General features: G+C 32.8%; 2 protein-coding genes across 5 annotated transcripts in view; both read left to right on the top strand.

Moving 5' to 3' along the window:
* The window catches only part of LOC132716523 (deleted in lung and esophageal cancer protein 1-like), a 34,843-nt gene extending 17,551 nt beyond the window's left edge, over nt 1–17,292 (top strand). For 3 of the 4 annotated variants that reach the window (XM_060699815.1, XM_060699817.1, XM_060699816.1), the window contains 18 exons: nt 556–698; nt 1,117–1,270; nt 1,958–2,068; nt 2,544–2,674; nt 3,234–3,419; nt 3,937–4,013; nt 4,345–4,496; nt 5,250–5,427; nt 6,018–6,149; nt 6,668–6,688; nt 10,215–10,441; nt 12,404–12,621; nt 13,019–13,097; nt 13,593–13,781; nt 14,472–14,606; nt 15,025–15,178; nt 15,631–15,751; nt 16,476–17,292. In XM_060699815.1, the coding sequence (XP_060555798.1) occupies nt 556–698; nt 1,117–1,270; nt 1,958–2,068; nt 2,544–2,674; nt 3,234–3,419; nt 3,937–4,013; nt 4,345–4,496; nt 5,250–5,427; nt 6,018–6,149; nt 6,668–6,688; nt 10,215–10,441; nt 12,404–12,621; nt 13,019–13,097; nt 13,593–13,781; nt 14,472–14,606; nt 15,025–15,178; nt 15,631–15,751; nt 16,476–16,599 (2,532 nt within the window). In that variant the 3' untranslated portion in view covers nt 16,600–17,292. The remainder of the gene's footprint in view (nt 1–555; nt 699–1,116; nt 1,271–1,957; nt 2,069–2,543; nt 2,675–3,233; nt 3,420–3,936; nt 4,014–4,344; nt 4,497–5,249; nt 5,428–6,017; nt 6,150–6,667; nt 6,689–10,214; nt 10,442–12,403; nt 12,622–13,018; nt 13,098–13,592; nt 13,782–14,471; nt 14,607–15,024; nt 15,179–15,630; nt 15,752–16,475) is intronic. The other variant, XM_060699818.1, reaches the window with a different exon arrangement.
* A 3,609-nt stretch (nt 17,293–20,901) lies between these two features.
* LOC132716524 (EKC/KEOPS complex subunit LAGE3-like) lies at nt 20,902–24,648 on the top strand. Its single transcript, XM_060699819.1, has 3 exons — nt 20,902–21,041; nt 22,999–23,127; nt 23,620–24,648. Exons 1-3 carry the CDS (start codon nt 21,022–21,024, stop codon nt 23,741–23,743), a joined length of 273 nt encoding a protein of 90 aa, XP_060555802.1. The 5' UTR covers nt 20,902–21,021; the 3' UTR covers nt 23,744–24,648.
* Nucleotides 24,649–25,388: the final 740 nt, after the last annotated feature.

A 25,388-nucleotide genomic window follows, 5' to 3' on the forward strand; every position in this document is an offset into this window, starting at 1 on the left:
GTGAAAATATATACCATATTTCACAAAAAAACGAAAAAATAACCTTTTTATTTAATTTCATTATCAAAGAAAATGGTAACGAATCCCCTTGCTTGCTACCAACTGCAATTGTACAGCGCGCAGTAATTTATGCGTAAGCACGCGCTGTTTGGCGCTACATTGTGACGTCATGTAAACAACTCTTTAAACGTCTGTACAGCGTTAATTACTGAATTAAAGATATTGGTGTTCGGATTAATTTTCTTAGTTAGACCATTTTCTATCATGCTAGATAGTTTTCAAAACAATATTCAAGAAAAAGTTGTTTTGTATTTATCAGATTTTTCAAACAAAATGGCGAAAGAAGTCCCTTAAAATAAATATGAGGTTTGACTCCGCCCACTTTCATATTTATATTTCATATTTATTTTTAAAAAATATGAAATATATCTGACTGATATAGCACCATATTTCATGGGTAAAATTAAATAAAAATATTTATTGTTATGAAACCCTGACATATTTATTTCTCAATATTTGAAGTGCAAATATTATTTGATTTATTTTTTTTCCCAGAGATTTAGTGAGTTCACATTTGAGCCTAGTGAGGGTGAATTAAAGCCGTTGGAGATTAGAGAAATCACTGTTACATTCCATCCTCTGACAGCTAAATCTTTTAGACGTGTCATTGAAGTTATGGTGGAAGATGGTCAAGACAGGTGTGTTCTTCAATGCTATCTGTTTCCTTTACCTTATGAAGGACGTCCGTAGTTTAAGATAAAAAATTTAAACTTAAGTCACTGCGTTCAAATATGATGTCAAAAAGAACATTTATTTAATTTTGTCTTTCAGATTGTCTAGATCAGACTATTGACATATTTCATTTGTATTATAAATAGATATTATTCAGTAATATAACATTTAATATTACATTTATAAATAAGTAATTTTCAGCATACAGCGTAATTTATGTCTGACTTGTCATGTAAAATATGTACTTGTTTGTTGCCATTGACTTGCATTTATTTGTAAAATGAATCAGTTTATACTATTTCACTCATATGTTTGTAACCTTTAGTGAATAAAGTTATTATTATTTTTATTATTATATATTATGATATATTATGTAAATTACAGTAAGATTGCCTGCTATGCGGAGGTCCAGACTGTACAGGCATGCCTCATCCAGTGTGAAGTCACACTACCACGAGTGTATGTTGGAGTACCAGTGATGGCAACAGCCAAGCTGTTCAACCAAACTCTACTTCCTACTGTGTTTGAATGGGGAGATGTAAGTTCTTCATCTTTGTTGTTCAATTTTTAGAGAGATTGTTTAAAGTGTATCAAGCTATCTTTTGGCTGTAGTTTGCAAGGTTGTTGTTGGAATTTTGTAAAAGTGTAATTCCACAATATTAAAGAAACTTGCTAGTATATTTCCTTGCAAGAAACGTGTGAAATCTCTGCTATACAGTTAAAACTTTACTTGAAATAGCTGAATAATATTTTGTTCTGGAACATTTCATTCTTATTGCCAATTTATCTAGGAATACCAAGAAAATTTGCTAGATATTTGAAAAAAAAAGCTTTTGAAAAATTAAATTGAACTAGACAATTTTCATAAATTTTGGAGGATTTGGATGAATTACTTTGAGATGCTGAGTTGAATTAGCTGTATCTCAGATAAATTGGTAGAATTTTGAATAATTTTTGGAATTTTCTAATTCAATTCATGCTTGAAATCTGTCTGAATTATGTGAGAGGAAAAAAACAAACAATATAACTGATGTAACCTCTGCAGATTTTGTATATTTTTAGGAAAATTTAATACATTGTGTATTGTACTTTGTATGAAAAAAATAATCAGTCAGTATCAAATGAAGTTAAACTACATTTTATTAAGAATCTCGATATTTGTCTAGAATGTTACAATTTGATAGCTTTACAGTTTATGTTTCATGTTATTGTTCCTCTGTTTTAGCCTTGCGGAGAGGATGCTAAAGACTGCAGTTTAGAAATGGACCCCAAGATTGGAGAGCTCAATGGTAGAGAAGAAAAACCAATAACTATCAACTTTCTTGCTTACAGAGAGGTAATCTTTTGAAATGCATGTTATAATGATCTTGGTTTACATGTTTATGCTCCTAATTTAGGGAGGGTTGGGGAGAGCAAATAGGTTTGACCAGGTCTGTCTGTCAGGCTGTCCTGCTATCATAATGTCCATGTGTAGACTGATAAAATCAAAATAGTGGAATGTGGGGGCATCAGTTTTTCATGTCATTGTTGTGCAAAAACTTTAATGTAGCCCATAATTCAAGCATTTCAAAAGGTATCAGCATGAAACTTGGAATACTTGCTTTTCATGACAAGGTGCAGCTGTAAGACAAGGAGCATAATTTTAAAAGCAATATTTATGGAGTTATGACCCTTTTTAACTTTTAACAGACAAGCGTTAACACCTTATGTGGTACTCTTGTGTATGTCAGAGACTATTGTTTTATTATTTTACTCATAGGATATTGAATGCTTTGAATTATTTTAATATTCTGGACAATTTTATTTTACAGGGAGACTTCAGTGATCTAAGGATACCATGTAAAGTGGAAGGTGTGGACAAGCCTCTGATACTAGCGCTATATTGTGACTGTAAGGGTCTTTCTGTACACTACCAGGTATCTGAGGATGGCAGGGAAAAATTGTAAGTTTTAACATTTTTTCAGAATTCTAAAGTTTTATTCTCAATATCTATTACTACATGCCAGTATAATGATTGTTAGGAGCATCAAGTGTGTAATGAGTAGAACTGCTTTTATAAAGCATTTATAAAGCATTACTCATTCAATTTGTTCCAGACAGAAAAGCAGAATTTTTATATGTTTGGTTGATAAGCCGTGCTTTGGTAATTTGACTTGTTGAAAATTTAAAGTTTAGTACTTAAATTGTGCTCGATTCTTCTGCCCATAAAGTGCAACCTCTGCATAGTAGCCATATATGTAGACCAAAAACATCTTTATGGCAACAGTATCAATTTTTACTTGAAGTACAATTTCTCAATACATTTTATCCCTGTATTTGAAGTTACTCTTGAAGTCTTCTCTTAAAGAGGGAAATACTTCCTCTTCCAATTGCTGATTTTCTGCACATTTTGTTATGTGTAAATAATAATGGTTTCTGTCTTTTTTTCGACTTTTTTTCCTGTGTTAGGTGGGAGTTTGAAAAAGATATAGCATAAATAAGTATTCTTATCTAATATACAGAAATCTGGATGAGTTAAGGCTAGATTTTGGAAAGGAAGTTGCACTTGGCACGACCCCAAAGATGTACTTACATCTCTCCAACAACACGGCCATCACTACACCATATACCTTCACTATAGAGAGCTTCTTCTCTAAACCACCCACACCACCAGAACAAAAGAGAGGAGAACTCACAAGAACTGTCAGGTATGTGAATAACTTAGTATATCTAATCCTTTAGCTACGTCCAATTTTGCAGAAAGACAACCTCCGTATAAAGACCTTTACTAATTTAAAGTTACATTGTAGTCTTTGAAAAAGACCATTCCTGAAAAATGATGAAAGCTAAATAAAGATCAATTTGAAATAAAGAAGGCTCTTACACAGTTAAAGGCTATTCATTGTAGTTGTCATATTTGATCATTAACATTGAAAATTTACCTTTTTAAAAGGCCTACTTTTGCTAAATTTTATATACTGGTCTGTAAATAGAATTCAGCTGTGTATTCAAACTTGTACCATAGCCTGTCTTGAAACAGAAACCCCTTACAAAATGCCTTTTTCAAATGGCCAATAGGATATCATTTTATATAGCCTTTTATCTAATAAAATTGCAAACAAAAACATGTATTAGGAGTCCATGTTGAATTAATTAGTACTTTATAACCATAAAACCCTATATAATGTATTGATTGTTATTTTTTGTATCTTATTACAAAAACAGTACACGAAGACTGATGCTTGGGAAGACACCAAACCTTGCGGACCCATTCAGCAAGACTGAGACTAAAGCCCAGGCTGGTATGTAGCATTGTTAAAAATGATTTTTAAGAAATTATATCCCTATGAAGCTAATATAACTTTGGCAATTTTTGGTCTAGAATATTTACTTGCTGCTAAAACATTGAATGTCTTACCTATATACAGACATATGTGCAGCTTGACCAGTCATTATACACCAGACTCTGAACACTAGTACCTGTACACTAGAATTTGTACACCAGTATTTGTACACCAGTCTCTCTATACTTGTTGGCTTTAATTCTAAATAAAGATAATTTTTCATCGCCCTGATGATCAACATGATACATGTATTGTTCTCATGTTTCCTTATTTTCCATTTTTATTTCAGATTTATGTACAGCTATGTTGAGTCAAGGTAACGGCACGGCATTTGTACCGCTTCCATCATCAGGTATTCTGTCAGCATTTAGTGAAGAGGTGATTGAGGTGACAGCTTTCAGTGACATGTGGGGAGAGTACAATGATAACATCATCTGTAAAGTAATTATCATGTCACTATTTTCACGGCAATTTTGTACTTCAACAAACTAGAATGTATTGCTTTGTAACTGTTTCATTGCTAGAGCTTGTAATTGTATATATGCCTGGGACATTTCTAAGATTCACAGAAATTGACTATAACAGGAGGGGTGTCCATGACAGAGTGGTTATGGTCATTAACTTCAAACACTTGCCTCTCATAGTTGTGGGTTCAAGACCCACCTTGGACTTGGAAAAGCTATTCAACTAGCATACATAATGTCTGCAGTTCTACTCAAGTGCCCACTTGTGCCTGAAATAATGCTTGGAAGGCACCTGAGATCTTCCTTAACCAGTAAAGCTGGAAAGTCTATATCTAATGTGTCTGTGCAACGTAAATCCCAATAAAAAAAGACTAGTACATTTTATGAATATATAAAATATACTTAACATAAATGGGAGAAAATAATCAATATTAAAATGAAATGATTATCTAACCTTAAATCAGATATATGATAAGATATTGACATTACAATTTGATAAATTACATAATTGATTTCAAATCCCAATAAAGGGTAGACCCATTTGATCAGTCTTTAAATGATGCTGTGAGTTGGGTGGGTATACCTGTTTTTAAAAGCAGGTTAAGTGTTCAGATACTAAAGAAATGGCTTTAAATACTGTTATGGTAAGATTTGCAAAAAAATGTATATAATCTTTCTTTTTATCAACCAAAACAATCAAGCTGATGTTGTTGATGTTGTTGTAAATTAGGTTGGTGAACTAGAAGAGACAAAGATCCCAGTATCTATGACAGTTGTTGGCTGCCCGTTAAGTTTCCAGATGACCTCTGGTATACCAGAGATGAGACCGATGGTGAGGTTTGGTACCCATGTTGCTGGTACCGCTGCTTGCAACCGGACAATGAGGGTGAAAAACAACAGTCCACAAGGTGAGTGAAATAGCTAAAGGGAAATTTCAGAGAAATAAAAAATAAAGTGAAAAAGCTGAAGATAATTAAAAGTTAAATGAAGAGGTTTGAGCTATTAAAAACGTTGTTAATAGCAGATTATCAAAAACAAGTGAAATAGCTGAATATATTCAAAAATGAAGTGAAATAGCCAAAGATAATGAAATTAAGTGAAGTCAAAGATAATTAAATTAAGTGAACTAGCCAAAGGTTATAAAAAAGAAATATTCAAAAAAGAAAATTGAGTAGCTGAAAATAATGAAAGTGGGCCTGGTTTTTTAGATTTACACAAATGTACTCTATTTAAGGAAGAGAACATTTTCAAACATAACATGTTCTGGTCAGGGAACCATCAACCGGACACTTTTTGAACATTTTTCCATACAAATTTCATAATTTTAAAGCTAGAAATCTATGTGATAGATTTGGGTTCTTCTCCTAACTAACTAACAAACTAGTTTGTTTATTTCTGATTATGTTGACACATGTATCTTATTGACATTTGTATCGAGAGATAATAACAAGCAAGTAAATCAAATAATTACACAGGTTGTTATATATATTTTTTGCAGATATCAGGGTAGATTGGCAGGTATATAATATTATAGAAGAAGATCCTAAACTGATGGACATGGTGGTTTGTTTTGGGAAGCCCTTCCCTTTGAAGGATGCTGAAGGCAATGAAATTGTTCCTCCGGCAGAAGGTTAATATGTTACAACTAATTTGATTTTTTTCTTCAACTAATTTGATGCATTCAGCATAAGCTAATGTAAATTTGACATGTTTTTTTTTTTCCTCCATATTTTGTATCCTTACAAGTACAAAATGGAACACTGTGTCATATTTCTTAGAGGACAGTAACTATGATTATCATTTAAATTGGCCTTCAGTTTTTATTTTCTTTTGGAAAAAAATTATTCTCAGTGTGTTGTTTCAAACTAAGTATTTCAGTAACTTTATTTTGGAAAAGTGCATTTGATCACTGTTAAGCTTTCATGAAAACAGTGTACTGTGAGCTATTCACAACGGTCAATGATGTTCGGCAAATGACCATTTGTGTCAATTTTGAATTGACAATATCTTTGTTACTGAAGAATTATGATTTTAGACATTATCACCTAGTATTTTAGATTAGATTAATTGACATTTCAAACATTTTCATCTTTCTTTCTTTCTTTTTTTCTTGTATAATAAGTAACATATATATGTGTTCTCATTTAGCCCCAAAACCGCAGAAAATTGGTAAGATATATGCATGCTTTAAGTTATAAATGCATGATTTATTGTATGCATGGGTAGTTATACATGTACAAATGCTCATTGCATGGGAGCACTATACAGTAAGGCCAAAATAACAAATGTCTGTTTCCTGTTTCCTTGATAAAAGACAAGTTTGAAGAGTTATTTTCTTTTTGCAAAACTACATGAATAATGAGTCTCAAGACAGTAATGTCTTTTTTTTTACCCTTAATCTGTTGAATTCCTCCAATAGACTTGCCCAGCCTCTATTTTTGGAACTTTCCATTATCAATTTTGGGGAATACCAAGATGAAAATTTCAACCTGGTCAGCCAACAGTATAGAGTCATTATGTCAGATTGCACTGTGCAATGTGTAGGCTGGCCTGGCTCTATACTGGTGACAAAGGGTAGTTATTTTAAGAGTTAATATTTATTTTAAAAATTTTAAGTTGTAGTCTTTTTGGTGAACAAACAAATTTAAGGTCAGTCAAATTCTTTGGTCGTGGGGGAAAAAAAGGAAAAAGAAGAAACAGACATATATTTTTTGGCAGGATTGTTTCTCCATTTTTTTCTGTCATCTTGCATAAAAATTATGATACAATTCCTTCCATTAGTTCATTTTGTTGCATGTATTCATACCCAAGACTAGCATCATTGATTAAACAGGATTGCTCATTTCCTAAAATGGAAATTTTTCTTTTCAGCTGTTTTGTGTAATCCTGCATGCTTTGTTATGTAAAATTTCATTAGACAGTTGGGCTATATATTTTATTCTGATGCACAGCTGCAGCAAATTTATGAATGTATTTCAGTTTTAATCAAAGACAGTATTGTGTGTACAGTATTATAAATTCATTCAAATTATCATACTTTTTGACAAGTTTTATGGCCTTATATAAATGGTTATTAGCTAATTACTGATCAGTTATATATTTGCATACAGCTGTCTATACTTGGACATATAACCATGTCTATCAACTGTCAAATGGCTATAAAAAAATACAGTACTCCCTCTTGTGGATTTCTTTCTTCTTACTGAAAACTCCAATTAAAGGGACTCCACTGAGAGGTTTCATTTTTGACATGATTGGAATGGAAAATTATTTTTCAAGATAAATATTACATTTTGATGTAGGTCTAGAGCAATATCATGTATTCAAAATTTCAGATCATTAGCTTAATCCGTTTTTCCAGAATAATCACTCTAATTGTAAAAAATGACCCAAAAATTGATAACTGTTGAAAAGCTTTCCACTTCAAAACAGCTGAGAATAGCACAAAAATATGATTTTCAATTTATTTCTCACTTTATTTCTTAATCATCTTTTGCATATCTTTCTGTTTTAAGTACCCCAGCAAATCTATGTAAGAAATTCAAATTTTGTATTTTAAAGGTTTTGAACCTCAGTGGAGTTCCTTTAATAGTCTGTATCACATTTTTTCTAGAAGATATACATACAAGTATTTATGTATTATGTAAATTCTCAAAATGTACTCTCCCTTGATTTTAATCAATATTTCATTTTTAAAGAAGAAAAAAGAAACATTCATTTAAACTTTTTGTAGATTTTATCGCTATAAATAAAGGGAGAAAACTTACAAAAATTAAGGGTTATATCTCAGCTTTTTGAATGCTTATGTATTGTTTTCACACACAAAATAGCACGGGGTATAACGTAAATCTCTGTGCATTTACCAGGGATTCTTTGGTGTCAAAGTCCCTGTTACTCACTGGATGAAGGGTTTGTAATTTCAAATGCTTTTGTGTTACACAGCACCATATTATTCCTGCATTTAGACAGTGTTACTGAATGGGAAAAAACAATTTGTCACCTTAGTGCAATAACTGGTAAACTCCAATTAAATTTGGACAAACTTATGCCATTAGTGCACTAAGGTGACAAACTGGCTTTTTGACTTATAATAACTTGTTTACCTATATAAAATGTTCCAACTACACAGACCACTCACACTTCAAAAAACGGGTTTCTTTCAAATTCAGTTGCAAAAATATTTAATTGGATATCTTATTAAACTGTTTGCAGAAATTACTTTATTAGGTACCAATCCATTTTTCACAACAGTGTGTTTTTTTTAATTCAATGTCAGAAGTAAGCGCTTTGAATCAGAAAACAAATCAAAAGGTCAAGATCTTAATCAATTTTTATGCTTATTTACTATAATAATCTAGAAATTAGATACATTTGTCAAATAATGCAATATAGTAAAGAAGAAAATTGTAGCATTAGAAAAGGAAAGAGATTTTAGTAAACTCTATAGAGATTGTATGGTAAGTATGTTACAATCTGGAACAATCTTAAAGGTTTATAGGAATAATGTGTAGTATCTGGCAATTAAACCAGACCAAGAGCATTTTTTAAACATTATTTATATATAAATCTTACCCCATTATAATGTATTGAGTTCTATTATATCTCAAACTTTAAAGCTGCCTGCCTCTAGACAAGTAAATGAATTTAATTACCGGTAAATAAAATCAAACTGAAGAAATAAAATAGACCATGAATTGAATAAATGCTTAACTGTATCTGTTCATAATCCAGGTGAGTTTTTGCTTTTTATGCATGTTTTTTGAAAGTATGACAAAATTTACTATCATTATCATCAAATTTCTACCTTGTTTCTAAGAATGGACATGTAATCCCAAATTTTGTATACAATGTAATGCCTAAAATTGTATACATATATTATTTTTAGATTCTTGTAAATAAAAAAAGTCATAAGCTAGTCTAAATTGATTTTGTCTGTACACTTAACAAACTATTTACCAAGTAAAATGTTGTTTTAAAATTTCATTATCTGTAGGTGTGCTGCTTTAAAAACAAGTTATATAACATTGTAGCTCTATATTTAGATATTGTTAATATGAATGTAGATATTGTTGTAAACGGAATTAGCTTCTTTTAGCCGCATAATTATGATTCATAATTGAAGAATTACAAACACATGTATGTATTGGCTCTTTCACAATTTGTTTTGGTAACATTGAATAAAGGTCAGGGTGACAGTGACCTTGACACATACAATTGCCCTTTCTAATACTGTATTTGATTTCATTATAACATACATTAAATTTTGTGAAACCAATTCAAGTTATTGTCAGATGTAAGCTTTGGAAGACTGGTTATAATTTTGGGGTCAGTAGGGCAAAGGTCATGGTTACAATAACCCTGATACAAAAATCTGTATTCTTTTCTGGGTCATTGGGTCAAAGGTCATGCAATTGTTCAGTGAGGCCATGGTTGCATTTACGCTGACACACTTGTTTTTGTTAGAAGAAAAAGATGAAAAATAGTATATAAAAAATTATCTCCTAAATGTCCTAAACATCATCCCAAAAACTCTCACATGTTGTAAGTGTTTATTGTATTATGATCAGCAAATTAATAGTGTGTGAAATTTGAGGCTGAACTTTGGTATTGAACATTGAAATCATCAAGTGTATTCACAGATGTTACTTGAAGACAATATTGAATAAGGATGTTTATATCACTGTTATATTTACAGTGCCTATGCCAGTGATACGTGAACCCACAGACTATATTCCAAACTCTGTGGACAGCTCACAGAACACAAGTCGCGAAGTCACACTAGCTGGGTTCAGTAAGACGGAGGAAAGTGTTGATTCAACACAGGAAAAGGAGAACTCCAGACCGAAAGTTGTCAGTGTATTTTGTAGACAGCATGTAGGACAACCGGCTCCTGCACCCTACAGTATCAAACCATCTCAAATGGTATTTATATGATTTATATAGTCATTAAAAATATATTCTTTTTGGTATGAGGCAATCATTTTTAGCTCGACGATGCGATAAGAATAAGTAGAGCTATTGTAGTCACCCGAGCGTCGGCGTCGGCGTAACCACTTATGTTAAAGTTTTTGTAATAGTTCAAATATTTTCAAAGTCCATTGACATATGGCTTTGAAACTTTGCACACTTATTCACCATCATGACCCCAATCTGTAGACAGGAGGAGGTAACTCTATCAAGCATTTTGACAGAATTATGCCCCTTTTTAACTCGACTATTCGATAAGAATAAGTAGAGCTATTGCAGTCACCCGAGCGTCGGCGTCGGCGTAACCACTTATGTTAAAGTTTTTGTAATAGTTCAAATATTTTCAAAGTCCATTGACATATGGCTTTGAAACTTTGCACACTTGTTCACCATCATGACCCCAACCTGTAGACAGGAGGAGGTAACTCTATCAAGCATTTTGACAGAATTATGCCCCTTTTTCGACTTAGAATTTACGTTAAAGTTTTTGTAATAGTTCAAATATTTTCAAAGTCCATTGACATATGGCTTTGAAACTTTGCACACTTGTTCACCATCATGACCCCAACCTGTAAACAGGAGGAGGTAACTCTATCAAGCATTTTGACAGAATTATGCCCCTTTTTCGACTTAGAATTTACGTTAAAGTTTTTGTAATAGTTCAAATATTTTCAAAGTCCATAGACATATGGCTTTGAAACTTTGCACACTTGTTCACCATCATGACCCCAACCTGTAGACAGGAGGAGGTAACTCTATCAAGCATTTTGACAGAATTATGCCCCTTTTTCGACTTAGAATTTACGTTAAAGTTTTTGTAATAGTTTAAATATTTTCAAAGTCCATTGACATATGGCTTTGAAACTTTGCACACTTGTTTACCATCATGACCCCAACCTGTAGACAAGAGGAGGTAACTGTATCAAGCATTTTGACAGAATTATGCCCCTTTTTCGACTTAGAATTTACGTTAAAGTTTTTGTAATAGTTCAAATATTTTCAAAGTCCATTGACATATGGCTTTGAAACTTTGCACACTTGTTCAACATCATGACCCCAACCTGTAAACAGGAGGAGGTAACTCTATCAAGCATTTTGACAGAATTATGCCCCTTTTTCGACTTAGAATTTACGTTAAAGTTTTTGTAATAGTTCAAATATTTGCAAAGTCCATTGACATATGGCTTTGAAACTTTGCACACTTGTTCACCATCATGACCCCAACCTGTAAACAGGAGGAGGTAACTCTATCAAGCATTTTTTTTACTATCAAGCACTAAGAATAGTCGAGCGTTGCTGTCCTACCGACAGCTCTTGTTTGACTTAGAATTTACGTTAAAGTTTTTGTAATAGTTCAAATATTTTCAAAGTCCATTGACATATGGCTTTGAAACTTTGCACACTTGTTCACCATCATGACCCCAACCTGTAAACAGGAGGAGGTAACTCTATCAAGCATTCTTTTTTACTATCAAGCGCTAAGAATAGTAGAGCGTTGCTGTCCTACCGACAGCTCTTGTTGGTATGAGGCAACCATATTACAAATTGTTGTATATATGCTATGTATTTTGGGCCGGAGGCCTTAAAACGATTGTTATTTGAATCTTGTTAAATCTCTTAGAAATAATTCTTCAATTTAGGAAGTACAATGAATTCACTTAATTTGGTAGTTTTGTTTTGTTTGCTCTTGAAAATCCAGGATTAACCTAACATTGAAAATCACAAAAATAAGTGTCCTACAAATATCCTAATTATCATTTTACAGTATTTGATATGTCAGTGATTTCTCTGTAAATTAGAGATTAAATTTCTTATACAAAACATATTTACTTTACATTTTTCCCTTTGGAAGGCAGAATCCTCAGAGGACGACACATTTATTAAGTTAATATTTCCATTGTTTACCTATATTTTCAGGTAATACCTGCTAAAGGTCATGCAAATGTGGTTGTAACATTCACCCCTCATCCAACAGAAGATGTGATAGATGACACTAACTGTAATGGTTATATTCTCGGCTATACAAGCCTTGATGACCCGTCTATACAATACCGGGAGGGAAAACTGAACAGGGCACAGGCTTACGAGACTTCTCAACTCCGACTGGACATGACCGCTCATCTTAAACCAGCATTGTAAGTATGCATGATGGCCTTATCATTCATGCCCCTTACTCTTTGTTTTTATGTCCCTTACACTTTGTTTTGGTTGAAATATTGGTTGAAATATAACAACATAATAATATATTCCATTGCTGATTAGTTAAGGTCCTTTACTTTTAAACATTTACTCTACACTGCTGTGGATTTGGACTTTGGATCCAGCAAGGGGCTTTGGATTCTTTCATATGGGGGAAACTATCTATTAAGCAAATGGGAAACATAAATAATTATATTCATGTACCTGTTTGTACCTGAATGAAAAGTTGCCATATGAACTTAACTCTAAGAGCTGATGTGATTTAAATTCGAACAAAATGAAATAGAACTATGATTTAATTTCATATAATAAAAGATAATTTGTATATTATAGACTGACAATAGAGTGTGCTGAAGAAGAAGGTATGAGGTACAGGTCAGCCATGAGCAGTCTACTGAAGAATGATAACCAGGTTAGTTTATTATACCTTGTACATCGCCTCCGTGGTCGAGGGGTTAGAGTAGATGACTTCTAATCCAGTTACCTCTCTGGAGATGCTTTGGTAGTTTAGCACAGAGGAAGTAGTCTAGTTCTGGTGTAACTCTCCAGGAATGATGGTTAGGGAAATACCCGCCTATATGATTGAAATACTGTTGGGAAAAGGCGTAAAATCAAACAAACAAACAAACATACCTTGTACATCAGATCCTTTCCCCCATCATTTCTAGCTTGTCTGTTTCCAGGAAAATTGAGTTATTATGATTTCTTCAGCATTGTTGTCGTCTTGCAAATATCAGACTTTGCAATTAATTAATTAAAGGTTATTTTTTCATATTATATAGTACTAATACACAATGTACATCAGTTGTGTTAATAAATTGTAGTTTTTTCCCTATTAAATATACTTTAATAGCGTTCACATTTTGATCATCATATAAATAAGGATTTATTGTAATATGTTTTACAGTTATTACCAGAAAGTTTGCAGACACAGAGTGTGATGTTGTCCAATCTAACACTGACGCCACTCACATTTAAACTGGCGACAAAACAACCGTTTGTTATGGTTGAGCTTGACCCATATAGCAACAAAGAGGGACTCACAAGATCACATTCAACTGATATGCACACACTTAAACCAAGGCATAACTTTATAGTAAGTTGTTCTTATCTTTAAAAAAATTTAGAAGTCATACTTTCTTCATAGGATGTTCTTAATTTTTTTAAAAATCTAGAAGTCTTAATTGATGGTCATACTTAGGTGTTTGTATAAGAATAAAAATGTAGGATTCATATTGTCTAAGTGAGTAGTGCCTATTAGAACAAATCTAGAAGTCATAATGTCCTAATAATTTGTTCAAATAGAAGTAATACAATCTTAGTAAGTCATATGATTTTAGTAGGTTTTTCTTGTAAGAAAAAAAACTCGTAAAGTCATAATCTCATAAAAGTCAACAACAATCCCTTTATGTTTGGTTTTTAATTGGAAGATGATTTTTAAACTGTTTTCATGTGTTAAGCACGTTTTCCAAATTTTCCAGGACTATGGAATTATTATTTAAATTGTTTGGATAATACAACCTGTGCAGGGTAGCACCTTGTGGGAAGCAAAGATTTTGCTTGTTGCTGATAGGTGATGGAAAAGACAATAATGATTTCACATCACTATTTTCTTGTTTTTATATATTTATCATACAAGTTTGATATTGAAATACTGATTAGAAATGTAATTCTTAACAATATTTAGGTGAATCAAGTTTGTACATAGTACATGTATTCCTAATGCCAGGATGACAATGGTATTGGCCAGGCCTTTGATTATATTTCAATTTTGGTCACTTTTCAGGTCAAGGTCGCATTCCAGACAAGTACCAACCTTCTTACTGAAGAGTATTTGAAAGATGTAGATGATGAAAGCAGTGGCAAGAAAATTGAAATCACCGACAACTTAATGATAGAGTTCAACAATGGAGCTCATCAGGTTAGTACATGTATGACTTAAATGCTCAATTGGTATTTGACATAAAGTGGTTTTCTGCTGTTATACTGGTATGTGGGTAGGCTGATTTGTTAAATTCAATTATGTAGAAACTGTATTTATATGATACATGTATATAAGCTTAATTTTAGAGAAGATTCTGCAAGTTTATATCTCTATTTTGTTGATTTAAGATTAAGAAATAATTCATTTTCAGTACCCAATAGAGCAGCTTAGTATACACATAATGCATTAGCTAGATTGCACAAATTTTTCAGGGGCATGTCACAGAACCCTCTCAGCATAAATTATGAATGTAGGGCTAGGTATGCCCCTGGCTAACTGCCATATCTTTGAAATTTGGAAGAAACTGGAACTTAATATTAAAGTTGATAACTCTATACATTTTTTGTTCTTTCAGATGGTTCCACTACATGCCACACTTACAGTACCTCAGTTTGAGCTGTCTAAGGAGTTCATTGATTTTGGAACTTGCCTAGTTGGTCAGACTAGAGAGATGCAGTTGATGATAACCAATCAGACATTGTCCCATACATTCTGGTCTGTTAATTCAGGTAATTGATAATTTCACTTTTAGCAGTTATTCTTTTTTGGATGATAACAAATTAGACACCATCCCATATATGTTTATTCAGGTAATAAATATTTTACTTGTAGCAATTATTCTCTTTTGTGTTTTACCTATTTGATCTGTAAACTTCTACATCTAGATAAATTAGCTATTTCAAAATTGAATTTGTTGAGTCTGTACTGTTTTGTTTAATGGTGAATACAAAATTATTATATGGCATCTAATAATTTAGAATGTTTAGCAAGTTTGGTTCATAGTAGATGCAAATTTTTTCATGTGTTGCAGTAATGCAGATAGCTTATGGTTGTTTGAAGTTTGACGTTTAGCATATACAATGTATCCACCTTAAACTGTGAAAAGGGGTGAAAATTTGTTGTATAAACTTGATATTATACGTAAATCATGTTAACAATGGTGACTTTTTTACCATTTCAGGTTCATATGGGAATCAAGCAAATGAAGTGTTCTGTGTAGAACCAACTTCAGGATTTTTGGATGCTCATATCACCCATATTAGTGATAGCAAGAGTTTGTTGAAGGTCTTCTTTACTGCCAAGTAAGTATTATAAGTATAATAATTTCTTTATTTGTTTCTGATAAGATTAAATTTTACACTGATAAAGGCATCTGGGCTGAAATGTCTACAATAGATAATATATAATTACTTAATTAATGTTCATGTTTGTGTGCCTTATCTGTTTCTGATTTTTTTCTTGGTATTTGACTATAACACCATTAACTTTTAAACTGATTCCATACCAAATATAAAATATATATAGGGCATAAAATGTTGGTAGTTCTACTTAGATGCCTGCTTTAAGGCCTAAAATAATGCATGGAGGGGCACTGAGGTCTTCCTCTATCAGTAAAGCTGGAACGTTGCCATATGACCTTTACTATATTGAGTCAACTTAAAAAACCCAACCAAATTATAGTCCATAATTAGGGGTATGCACTTTGTATATGTTTTTAAAGGATTTAACTCACTACAGTGTTGGAGCATGTACCTCTAGATGCTTGCAGAAATAATGATCACAAAGTAGAAAAAAAATTGTTTTTTTTTTATGCCAATTTTTACATTTTTCATTCATTATTGTATATAAATTGGTGTGAAAAAATAATTATGACATCTTAAAGTGCATTCAGGCTGGTGAAAAGGCGAGATATTAGCATTTATCATTCAAGTGCCTTGTATACCAGAATTCGATATTTAGTGTGGTGCTCCATCAGTATTTTTAGTCTCACTGATTTTTTAAATGCACAAATGTATATAATTTCAGGCATGCGGAAGATTATGAATCTGTGTTTACATTTTATGGTGTACTCGGAGAAAGGACAAGACAGCTGACAGTCCAGGCACGAGGTTCCTATGATGAGAAACACGAGGCTGTACTTAATGTTTGAGATATACTGTATATGAGATATCAAACGTTGTCCTAATATAAACATTCTTGTTATGCTTGTTCCTAAAAACATTTGTGTTATGTTTGTTTGCTTGAAATTGTTTAGTATTGTTTTCATGATTATAACAATGAAATATAAACAATGACTCAGAGCAGAAGAATATACATGTATATGTATGTATGAAAAAGATTATTTCAGACTTGTAAAATAAATGATAGAAAATCACCTACATGTACATACATACATATACTATTTATTTGTACTATGTCTAAATATACAAGCTTTCAGTAAGTGGGACATATATACTATCAAAGTAACAGAGGGTGAGATAACCTTCAAAGTGACCTCTCAACTTTGAAAAACTCAGATGTATAGAAAGCATGAATTATTGAAAACTTTTTGTCATTTCTTAACATTTTACATGGAAAGTTTATTTATTCTTGATTGTTTGAAGTATTATGATAAAGGACTGTCTGTGATATTTTTGTCTTGATTGTGATTTTTTATTTTTATTTTGAATTTCTGGTTTAAAATTCATGTATATGTATAAATGTTTAGAGTATATATTTTTCATATATTCATAGTTAATATAACAAAAATGTTACCAGTATAATAACAGACCTATTACCGTCTATTGTCTTATTTGTTATTATCTGACTTGATTATTGAATTAATAAATATTTATTTGTGAAATAGTTTTTGTTATTTCTTTTATCTAACTTGATCATATAAAAACAGTTGCCCCGTTTTTATATCTCTACAGGAACATACAGAGTAATGATGGTTCATATCTTACCTCATATATTTGATCAATGCTTTTATGTAATTAAGCTTTAACTTAGATTCATGTACATAAGTTTTTATTTGCACAAAGTTAAGTTTTTATCTCATATCAGCACAATGTAAGGATCACTCAGTTCTTGTCTTGTTAAAGCATTAGGGACAGCTCCGTTTTTATCTCACAACAGCACAAAGTAGGGCAACTCTGTGTTTATCTCACCACAGCACAAAGTAGGGCAACTCAGTTTTTATCTCACTACAGCACAAAGTAAGGCAACTCAGTTTTTATCTCACTACAGCACAAAGTAAGGGCAACTCAGTTTTTATCTCACTACAGCACAAAGTAAGGCAACTCAGTTTTTATCTCACTACAGCACAAAGTAAGGGCAACTCAGTTTTTATCTCACTACAGCACAAAGTAGGGCAACTCGGTTTTTATCTCACTACAGCACAAAGAAGGGCAACTCAGTTTTTATCTCACTTCAGCACAAAGTAAGGCAACTCAGTTTTTATCTCACTACTGCACAAAGTAGGGCAACTCAGTTTTTATCTCACTACAGCACAAAGTAAGGCAACTCGGTTTTTATCTCACTACTGCACAAAGTAGGGCAACTCAGTTTTTATCTCACACTACAGCACAAAGTATGGCAACTCAGTTTTTATCTTACTACAGCACAAAGTAAGGCAACTCAGTTTTTATCTGGCTACAGCACAAAGTAAGGCAACTCGGTTTTTATCTCACTACTGCACAAAGTAGGGCAACTCAGTTTTTATCTCACACTACAGCACAAAGTAGGGCAACTCAGTTTTTATCTCACTACAGCACAAAGTAAGGCAACTCAGTTTTTATCTCGCTACAGCACAAAGTAGGGCAACTCAGTTTTATCTCACTACAGCACAAAGTAAGGCAACTCAGTTTTTATCTCACTACAGCACAAAGTAGGGCAACTCAGTTTTTATCTCACTACAGCACAAAGTAAGGCAACTCAGTTTTTATCTCACTACAGCACAAAGTAAGGCAACTCGGTTTTTATCTCACTACTGCACAAAGTAGGGCAACTCAGTTTTTATCTCACTACAGCACAAAGTAAGGCAACTCGGTTTTTATCTCACTACTGCACAAAGTAGGGCAACTCAGTTTTTATCTCACACTACAGCACAAAGTAGGGCAACTCAGTTTTTATCTCACTACAGCACAAAGTAAGGCAACTCAGTTTTTATCTCGCTACAGCACAAAGTAGGGCAACTCAGTTTTTATCTCACTACAGCACAAAGTAGGGCAACTCAGTTTTTATCTCACTACAGCACAAAGTAAGGCAACTCAGTTTTTATCTCACTACAGCACAAAGTAAGGCAACTCGGTTTTTATCTCACTACTGCACAAAGTAGGGCAACTCAGTTTTTATCTCACACTACAGCACAAAGTAAGGCAACTCAGTTTTTATCTCGCTACAGCACAAAGTAGGGCAACTCAGTTTTATCTCACTACAGCACAAAGTAAGGCAACTCAGGTTTTATCTCGCTACAGCACAAAGTAGGGCAACTCAGTTTTTATCTCACTACAGCACAAAGTAAGGCAACTCAGTTTTTATCTCACTACCATATAAATTAAGAACAGCTCTTTATTTTCCAGTATTGCCACATTACAAAGAATTACTTTAAATCTCACCACCATACAAATTGAGGACAGCTCGTATTTCATTTTAAATCTCGATCCAGTTCAAAAAACTATTCTATTTTTAACCTGCTAACATACATATGTTAAAGATGGTTCAGTTTGTAGCTCATTACATTACAAAGGAATGCCTTTATACATCTAAGTGCAGTAAAAAGTTAGGGCAACACACCATTTTACTACCTTAGAACAGAATTATTTTGTTTTCATCTCACTACTGTACAAAGAATTGATCAATGTTGTATCTATGTAACTGAAGCATTAAGTTTAAAGTCACTTCTATGAGCACTAATTATAAGGTTAGCTCAGTTTTTATCTTGATACATTACCAAGTTAAAGACAGCTTAGTTTATATCTTACTACAGCACAGAGTATAAGGACAGCTTGGTTTTTAAGCTAACTACATTACAAAGGACTCCATTTTAATTATCTCACTATGGCACAAAGTAAGGATGGTTTAGGTTTTTTTTACATACTACAAGGAGGTGTTCTTTTTTATTGCACTAAAGACAGCACAGTTTTTAGTTCATTAAGCACAAGGACTGTCCTTTCCCATTTTTTTTTTATCTCACTACAACACAAAGTAAGTATAGCTCTGCATATATGTCAGTGCAATACAAAGAACAATTCTTTTTATTTCACTTCAAATGATGTCAGGATGGCTAATTATTTTTAAACAAAGTAAGAATGGCTATGTTTTTAACTCGCTATAATTCTAAGTAAGAAAGATATGTTTCTAACTCATCACAAAACAAAGTACTGCTCAGTTTTGATTTCACTATGTGCAACACATAGACCACAAATGACTGGCTCCTCTTATGCTATAGGTTAGAATCGTATTAGGGACTAAACTATTTCATGTGAGTGGCTTATAATTACCAGCTTGTTTACCAAAAGTTGTCTTGGTTGCCTATTAATTTATGAAATATTGCATAAAGGTGTTCAAGAGGTCTTTCTCCTCTAGGGCTGTGGGTATAATTCCAATTGCTTCCTTAATACATTGTACCTTAATATCAAGCCAGTTCTTTCTTTCTTTCTTTCTTTCTTTCAATAACTTTCTTTCTTTCTTTCTTTCTAATAACACAAAACTTTCTAATACCAAATATCCTATATAACAATTATTGTGTCTGGAAACTATCACTGTAAATATTTATTTGGTGGAAGAGTGATGTATGGCATCTGGCTACTAATTCAGAGGGTGTGAGTTCTTGAAAATGACAGTAGTAGCAAGATTTTCTTTTGACACTGGTAATCCACACTGATGTGGTTACTAGATATGAAACCAAGGAATCTTATGTCGGTAAAAAGCTATACATAGCTTATGTTTTGTGAAATGTTATATATATATATATACATACCGACAATAAATAAATTTTGATTTGATTTGATTTGATTTGTGACTTCAAGTCACAGCCATGTCTAGGTCCCCAAAATGGGGTATGACATTAATGAGAAAGAAGAACATCTACATTATACTGCTTTAAAATCGTTTACGATTATACTAAGCAGGCGAATTGTCTGGGAAAAGCTGTAAAAAACAAATGTGTTAAGTGCAAATTTATAGGTATAACATAAAAAGCAAGTTAAAGAAAACTACAAGACTGAGATAAAAAGATAAAAGCATAAGTACAGTACAATTAATTATGTTTTTCCTGTTAATATAAAGTGTAGAGGTTGAAATATATTTTGAAATAGGGCAAATGCTATGTAAGCTCTACTGGCCTGAGATGAGATGATGAACAAACTTTACTTAGTACTTTACAACCTTCGAGGAATTATTCCTCGAAGGTTGTAAAGTACTAAGTAAAGTAATTTAGTAGACATTGGCCTCGTTTATTAACATTTAGTAGTACCAGACCCAAAGGAAGCGTAACTTGAAAGTTGAACATTTTTGTCAATTTTTAACATTTATCTTTTACCAATTTATTCTGTTTATTTGCACTTTCAAAAGCAGTTAAGTATACAAAATGACAGACATACTGTCAGCGTATCCTTCCTTGTAATTACGTGTTTTGAGATGATAATACATTGGCATGTATTCGGATACTGATGATGTTCGGATAAATGCCCTTTTCAACACATTTGAACAATATAATTATGTTTGATTATAATTTGTCAGTACATTATATAGCTATAATTTAGAAGCAATGTGCATGTTTGCAGAATCTTTTTTTTATTTTCCTTTTTTCAAACATCCAGCACTGAGAAATTTATAGCTAAAGAGACTTCAGCGCACAGGTTTTATAGTACTGCTAGACCTGTTCGCTGAAGCCAATCCCGTATCGAAAGTCAACCAGAACCGTGACATATTTATGTCATGCTGTAATTCAATAAATTTGCGTGATCTGGACAAAAGCTATTTTAATACAGGTAGTTAATTATTTGGGACACTTCAGTCTATTTTTTTAAAACAGAACGTTAGATTGATGAAATAATACTTCAAAGTTTATCAGTTGGTTCACATTTCATAAAATTCGCCGCCATTGCTGCCCTTATTATCACGTGACTAGCGAGAATTTAGGTTTGGATACCTTTGCATGACATTTGGTGACCCGTGACCCATATGCTATTTTTAATTGAAAACATGGCTTTGCAATTATGAATAACAGTGTATTTGTTCAATAACAGACATTGTACCAAAAACATGTTGGATTTATATTGTTTTGAGTGATGATTCATGAATTATTTGTTTGTTTTTATTTAAAATCGTACACTTACTAAAAATAGTGTATGGTCCGTTACTAAAAATAGATGCTAGAATTCCCAAAACTTGAAGTCCCGCGAGATTTCATTTGAAAGCAGACTCCATATTGGTAAACATTCTCTACATATTTCCCTAACAAATAGTTGGGTACACAATGTCATTGAAGTTTCATTTAAAAACAAAACATGAATTGATTCAAAATTGATTTGTTTATCAAATGGTATTTTTATTTGACCCAAATTTGATTAATAAGGGTGATTTTAATAGGTTTTTATGTAAGGCACACAAACTGCCAAAATTCTGGTAGCCTTTGCAAATAGGGTTTACCCATAACTTTACTGTCGCACAACGTCAAAATAAAAGAGACATATAAAGTTATGGAAGCCAGAACTAAGAAATTTAGCATGCTGTCCAAGGGCAAGGATAGATCTTATTAAATATATATATTTCTACTACAATTTCTGTTTCAAACTTATGTTGATAATATATAAACATACGTGTTTACATTAGTCTTGCATCCAGTGTTTTTAACTACTTTATAATTTGTCTTTTCCTCTCACTTTTAAAATTTTAACCTAGACTAGTTTACCTTACAGTCAGGAGCAGTAGTCCAGTGGTAGGACGCGTGCTTAGGGATCGAGAGGTCCCGGGTTCGAACCCCACCAAGGGCACTGCTAATTTCCTTGAGCAAGAAATTTACCTGCAATTGCTTCACTTCACTCAGGTGTAAATGGGTACCTGCGAGGGTGGTATAATTCTGTTGCGCCAAAGTGTCGGCTGCACTAAGCGGAGTTAAAAGACTCCCCAGGGAGATTGATAGATAGATACCAGTAGCCCGATGACCAGGGGTAATAGCTGTAAAGTCGGTGAACATGCGTAAGCATTAAACTTAGACTATAAAATGCAATTACTTTCCTGGCATGTTTACAACATCTGGACTAAACTTTTCTTCCACCTTTTACTAAACTTTCGAGATTCTTTCACCTTAATATTACTAATATTCCGACACATACATATTTCCTTAAAACACTTGTGAGATGGGTTGGCAGTATTCAGTGATAGGTAAATGGTGGAAGGAAACTCCCTTGGCCAGGCTGCCAATAAATAAAGGAAAAAAACCTAGGTATTGGTATATGGCTGGTATTGTTCAAGTTACATCTTCTCATGTTGTGAAAAATTGCCATTATTTTTCATTTACGATGTTAGTACATATTAATTAATTCCTTGACAATAAATTCAGAGATTTACAGGTGCCATTCAGTACAAAAAGGGAAGCTGAAATTGCCTATGGCACTCTAAGTGTTGACCCTGAACCTAAGCGAGGAGGCTGTAAGAAAACACTCTCTGTGAAGGAAACAGTTTTACATGTGTAAATATATTGTTTATATGTTTTCTCTTCACCATCATACAATGTTTTGTACATGTATTTTCCTGTATATTTAGTTTAGATAAATGTTACATAATTATATCCAAAAAGGTTTGCAAATTCTGTTTCTTTGAAAATTAGGTAAAGGAATTCAGTTACCATGAATATAAGATATAAATGTTTTGACAAACGTTGGTTGAAATAAATCTCCATGATTATATTAGGTATAAGAAAAGGCAGTCTAGTCCCCATGAATATTAGATTAAGGAAAGCATGTTGGCCAACGAAGCTTAAATGAATAAATAATTGGCCAACTTAAGATTATTAATGGTTGAATGAAATATTTAGTTTGCTAAAGTTAGTTTATTGAAAGGTTTCAATAATATACTTGTAATACAAAATTTTTTTTGAAATGTTTAATATGTTTATCACAGGCATGTTATAATTTATAAAGCAATAAAGTTTTCTTATTCACTTCATTTTTTTTTCTTTCAGTCATTTTGAATCCAAAGAAGCAAGATCTCTACGAGTTGGAATGAATTCTTTTCTTGATCATTTAAATCTTGTAATACAAACTATAGAACAGTTTGGACCACCTCTGCCTGTGGATTCTCCATAATAATGTTTGTATGTGATGAAAGAAATCTTCCAAAGGTTCCAGCTCGGGTCTTCACTACTAGATAGTTGTTGCTCTTGTGCACAGTCTTCAGTTGGACTATAATATGAGCTGGTTTTCAACCTTTGGACTTTAAAACCATGGAAACAGATAAATGATGCCGGGAAACCAGTAGGATGGCAAGCACTTCTTTAGTCGGAAGATGATGGAAATTTATCATCCTAGTCATGGAAAATTAGATGAAAAGTCACATAAAGTTTAAATGCAGAAAAGTGGACTGTTTTTGTGTTGAAATTACAATTAAAATAATTCATTCAATATTTGAGACTTTTTTAAGCAAAAAACTATAGAAATATCTTTCAATGAAATTTTTCATTGTCAAATTTATCATGCTCATTTCTGATTACGTGTATTTTGAATTGACAATACATTGTAGTACAGTGTTATTTAAAATTTTCAGTGTTTCTTTTGGAAGAATAGTGTGGCTATCCTACCTACCAGTGTGTCAGGGTTTATGTAATGCTTGGTTAAGGTTTTTCTTACAACTTCGTACTTCATTTAGCACTGAAGTGTGCTCTGGAAATTTTACACATGTTTTCAAGACTACCTATGTTGGTCACTATCCAACACCCATAACTCTATCATAGGTTTTGACTGAATTAAGTCCCTTTCAGTGTCTATTCTAGGAAGGGCGATTGGGGGTATTCACCTATATTTTTAGCTCACCTGTCACAAAGTGACAGGGTGAGCTTTTGAGATCGCTTTTCGTCCGGCGTCCGTCCGGCGTCCGTCCGTAAACTTTTACTTTAAATGACATCTCCTCATAAACCACTAAGCCAATTTCATCCAAACTTCACAGGAATGTTCCTTTGGTGGTCACCTTTAAAAATTGTTCAAAGAATTTAATTCCATGCAGAACTCCAGTTGCCATGGCAACCGAAAGAAAAAAACTTTAAATATCTTCTCTTAAAAAACCCCCAAGAGCTAGAGCTTAGATATTTGGCATGAAACATCTTCTAATGAGTGTCTACCAAATTTGTTCAAATAAAAGCCCAGGGGTCAAAATTGGCCCCGCCCCAGGGGGTCTTTGATTTTCCCTATATGCATATAGAAAAAAACTTAAAAAATCTTCTTTGAAAAAACCCAAATAGCTAGAGTTTAGATATTAAGCATGAAACATCTTCTAATGAGTGTCTACAAAGTTTGTTCAAATAAAAGCCCTTGGGTCAAAATTGGCCCCGCCCCAGGGGGTCATTGATTTTCCCTATATGCATATAGTAAAAACTTAAAAAATCTTCTTTTAAAGAACTCAAAGAGCTAGAGCTAAGATATATAGCATGAACCATGTTCTAATTGGTGTCTACCAAGTTTGTTCAAATAAATGCCCTGGGGTCAAAATTTGCCAGCCCCGGGGGTCATTGATTTTCCTTCTATGTATATAGCAAAAACTTAAAAAATCTTCTTTTAAAGAACTCAAAGAGCTAGAGCTAAGATATTTAGCATGAAACATGTTCTAATTGGTGTCTACCAAGTTTGTTCAAATAAAAGCCCTGGGGTCAAAATTGGCCCCGCCCTGGGGGTCATTGATTTTCCTTCTATGTATATAGCAAAAACTTAAAAAATCTTCTTTGAAAAAACCCAAAGAGCT

Source organism: Ruditapes philippinarum, unplaced genomic scaffold (assembly GCF_026571515.1).
Source record: "Ruditapes philippinarum isolate M1 unplaced genomic scaffold, ASM2657151v2 ctg2889_1_1_1_1, whole genome shotgun sequence".
Classification (NCBI taxonomy): Eukaryota; Metazoa; Mollusca; class Bivalvia; order Venerida; family Veneridae; genus Ruditapes; species Ruditapes philippinarum.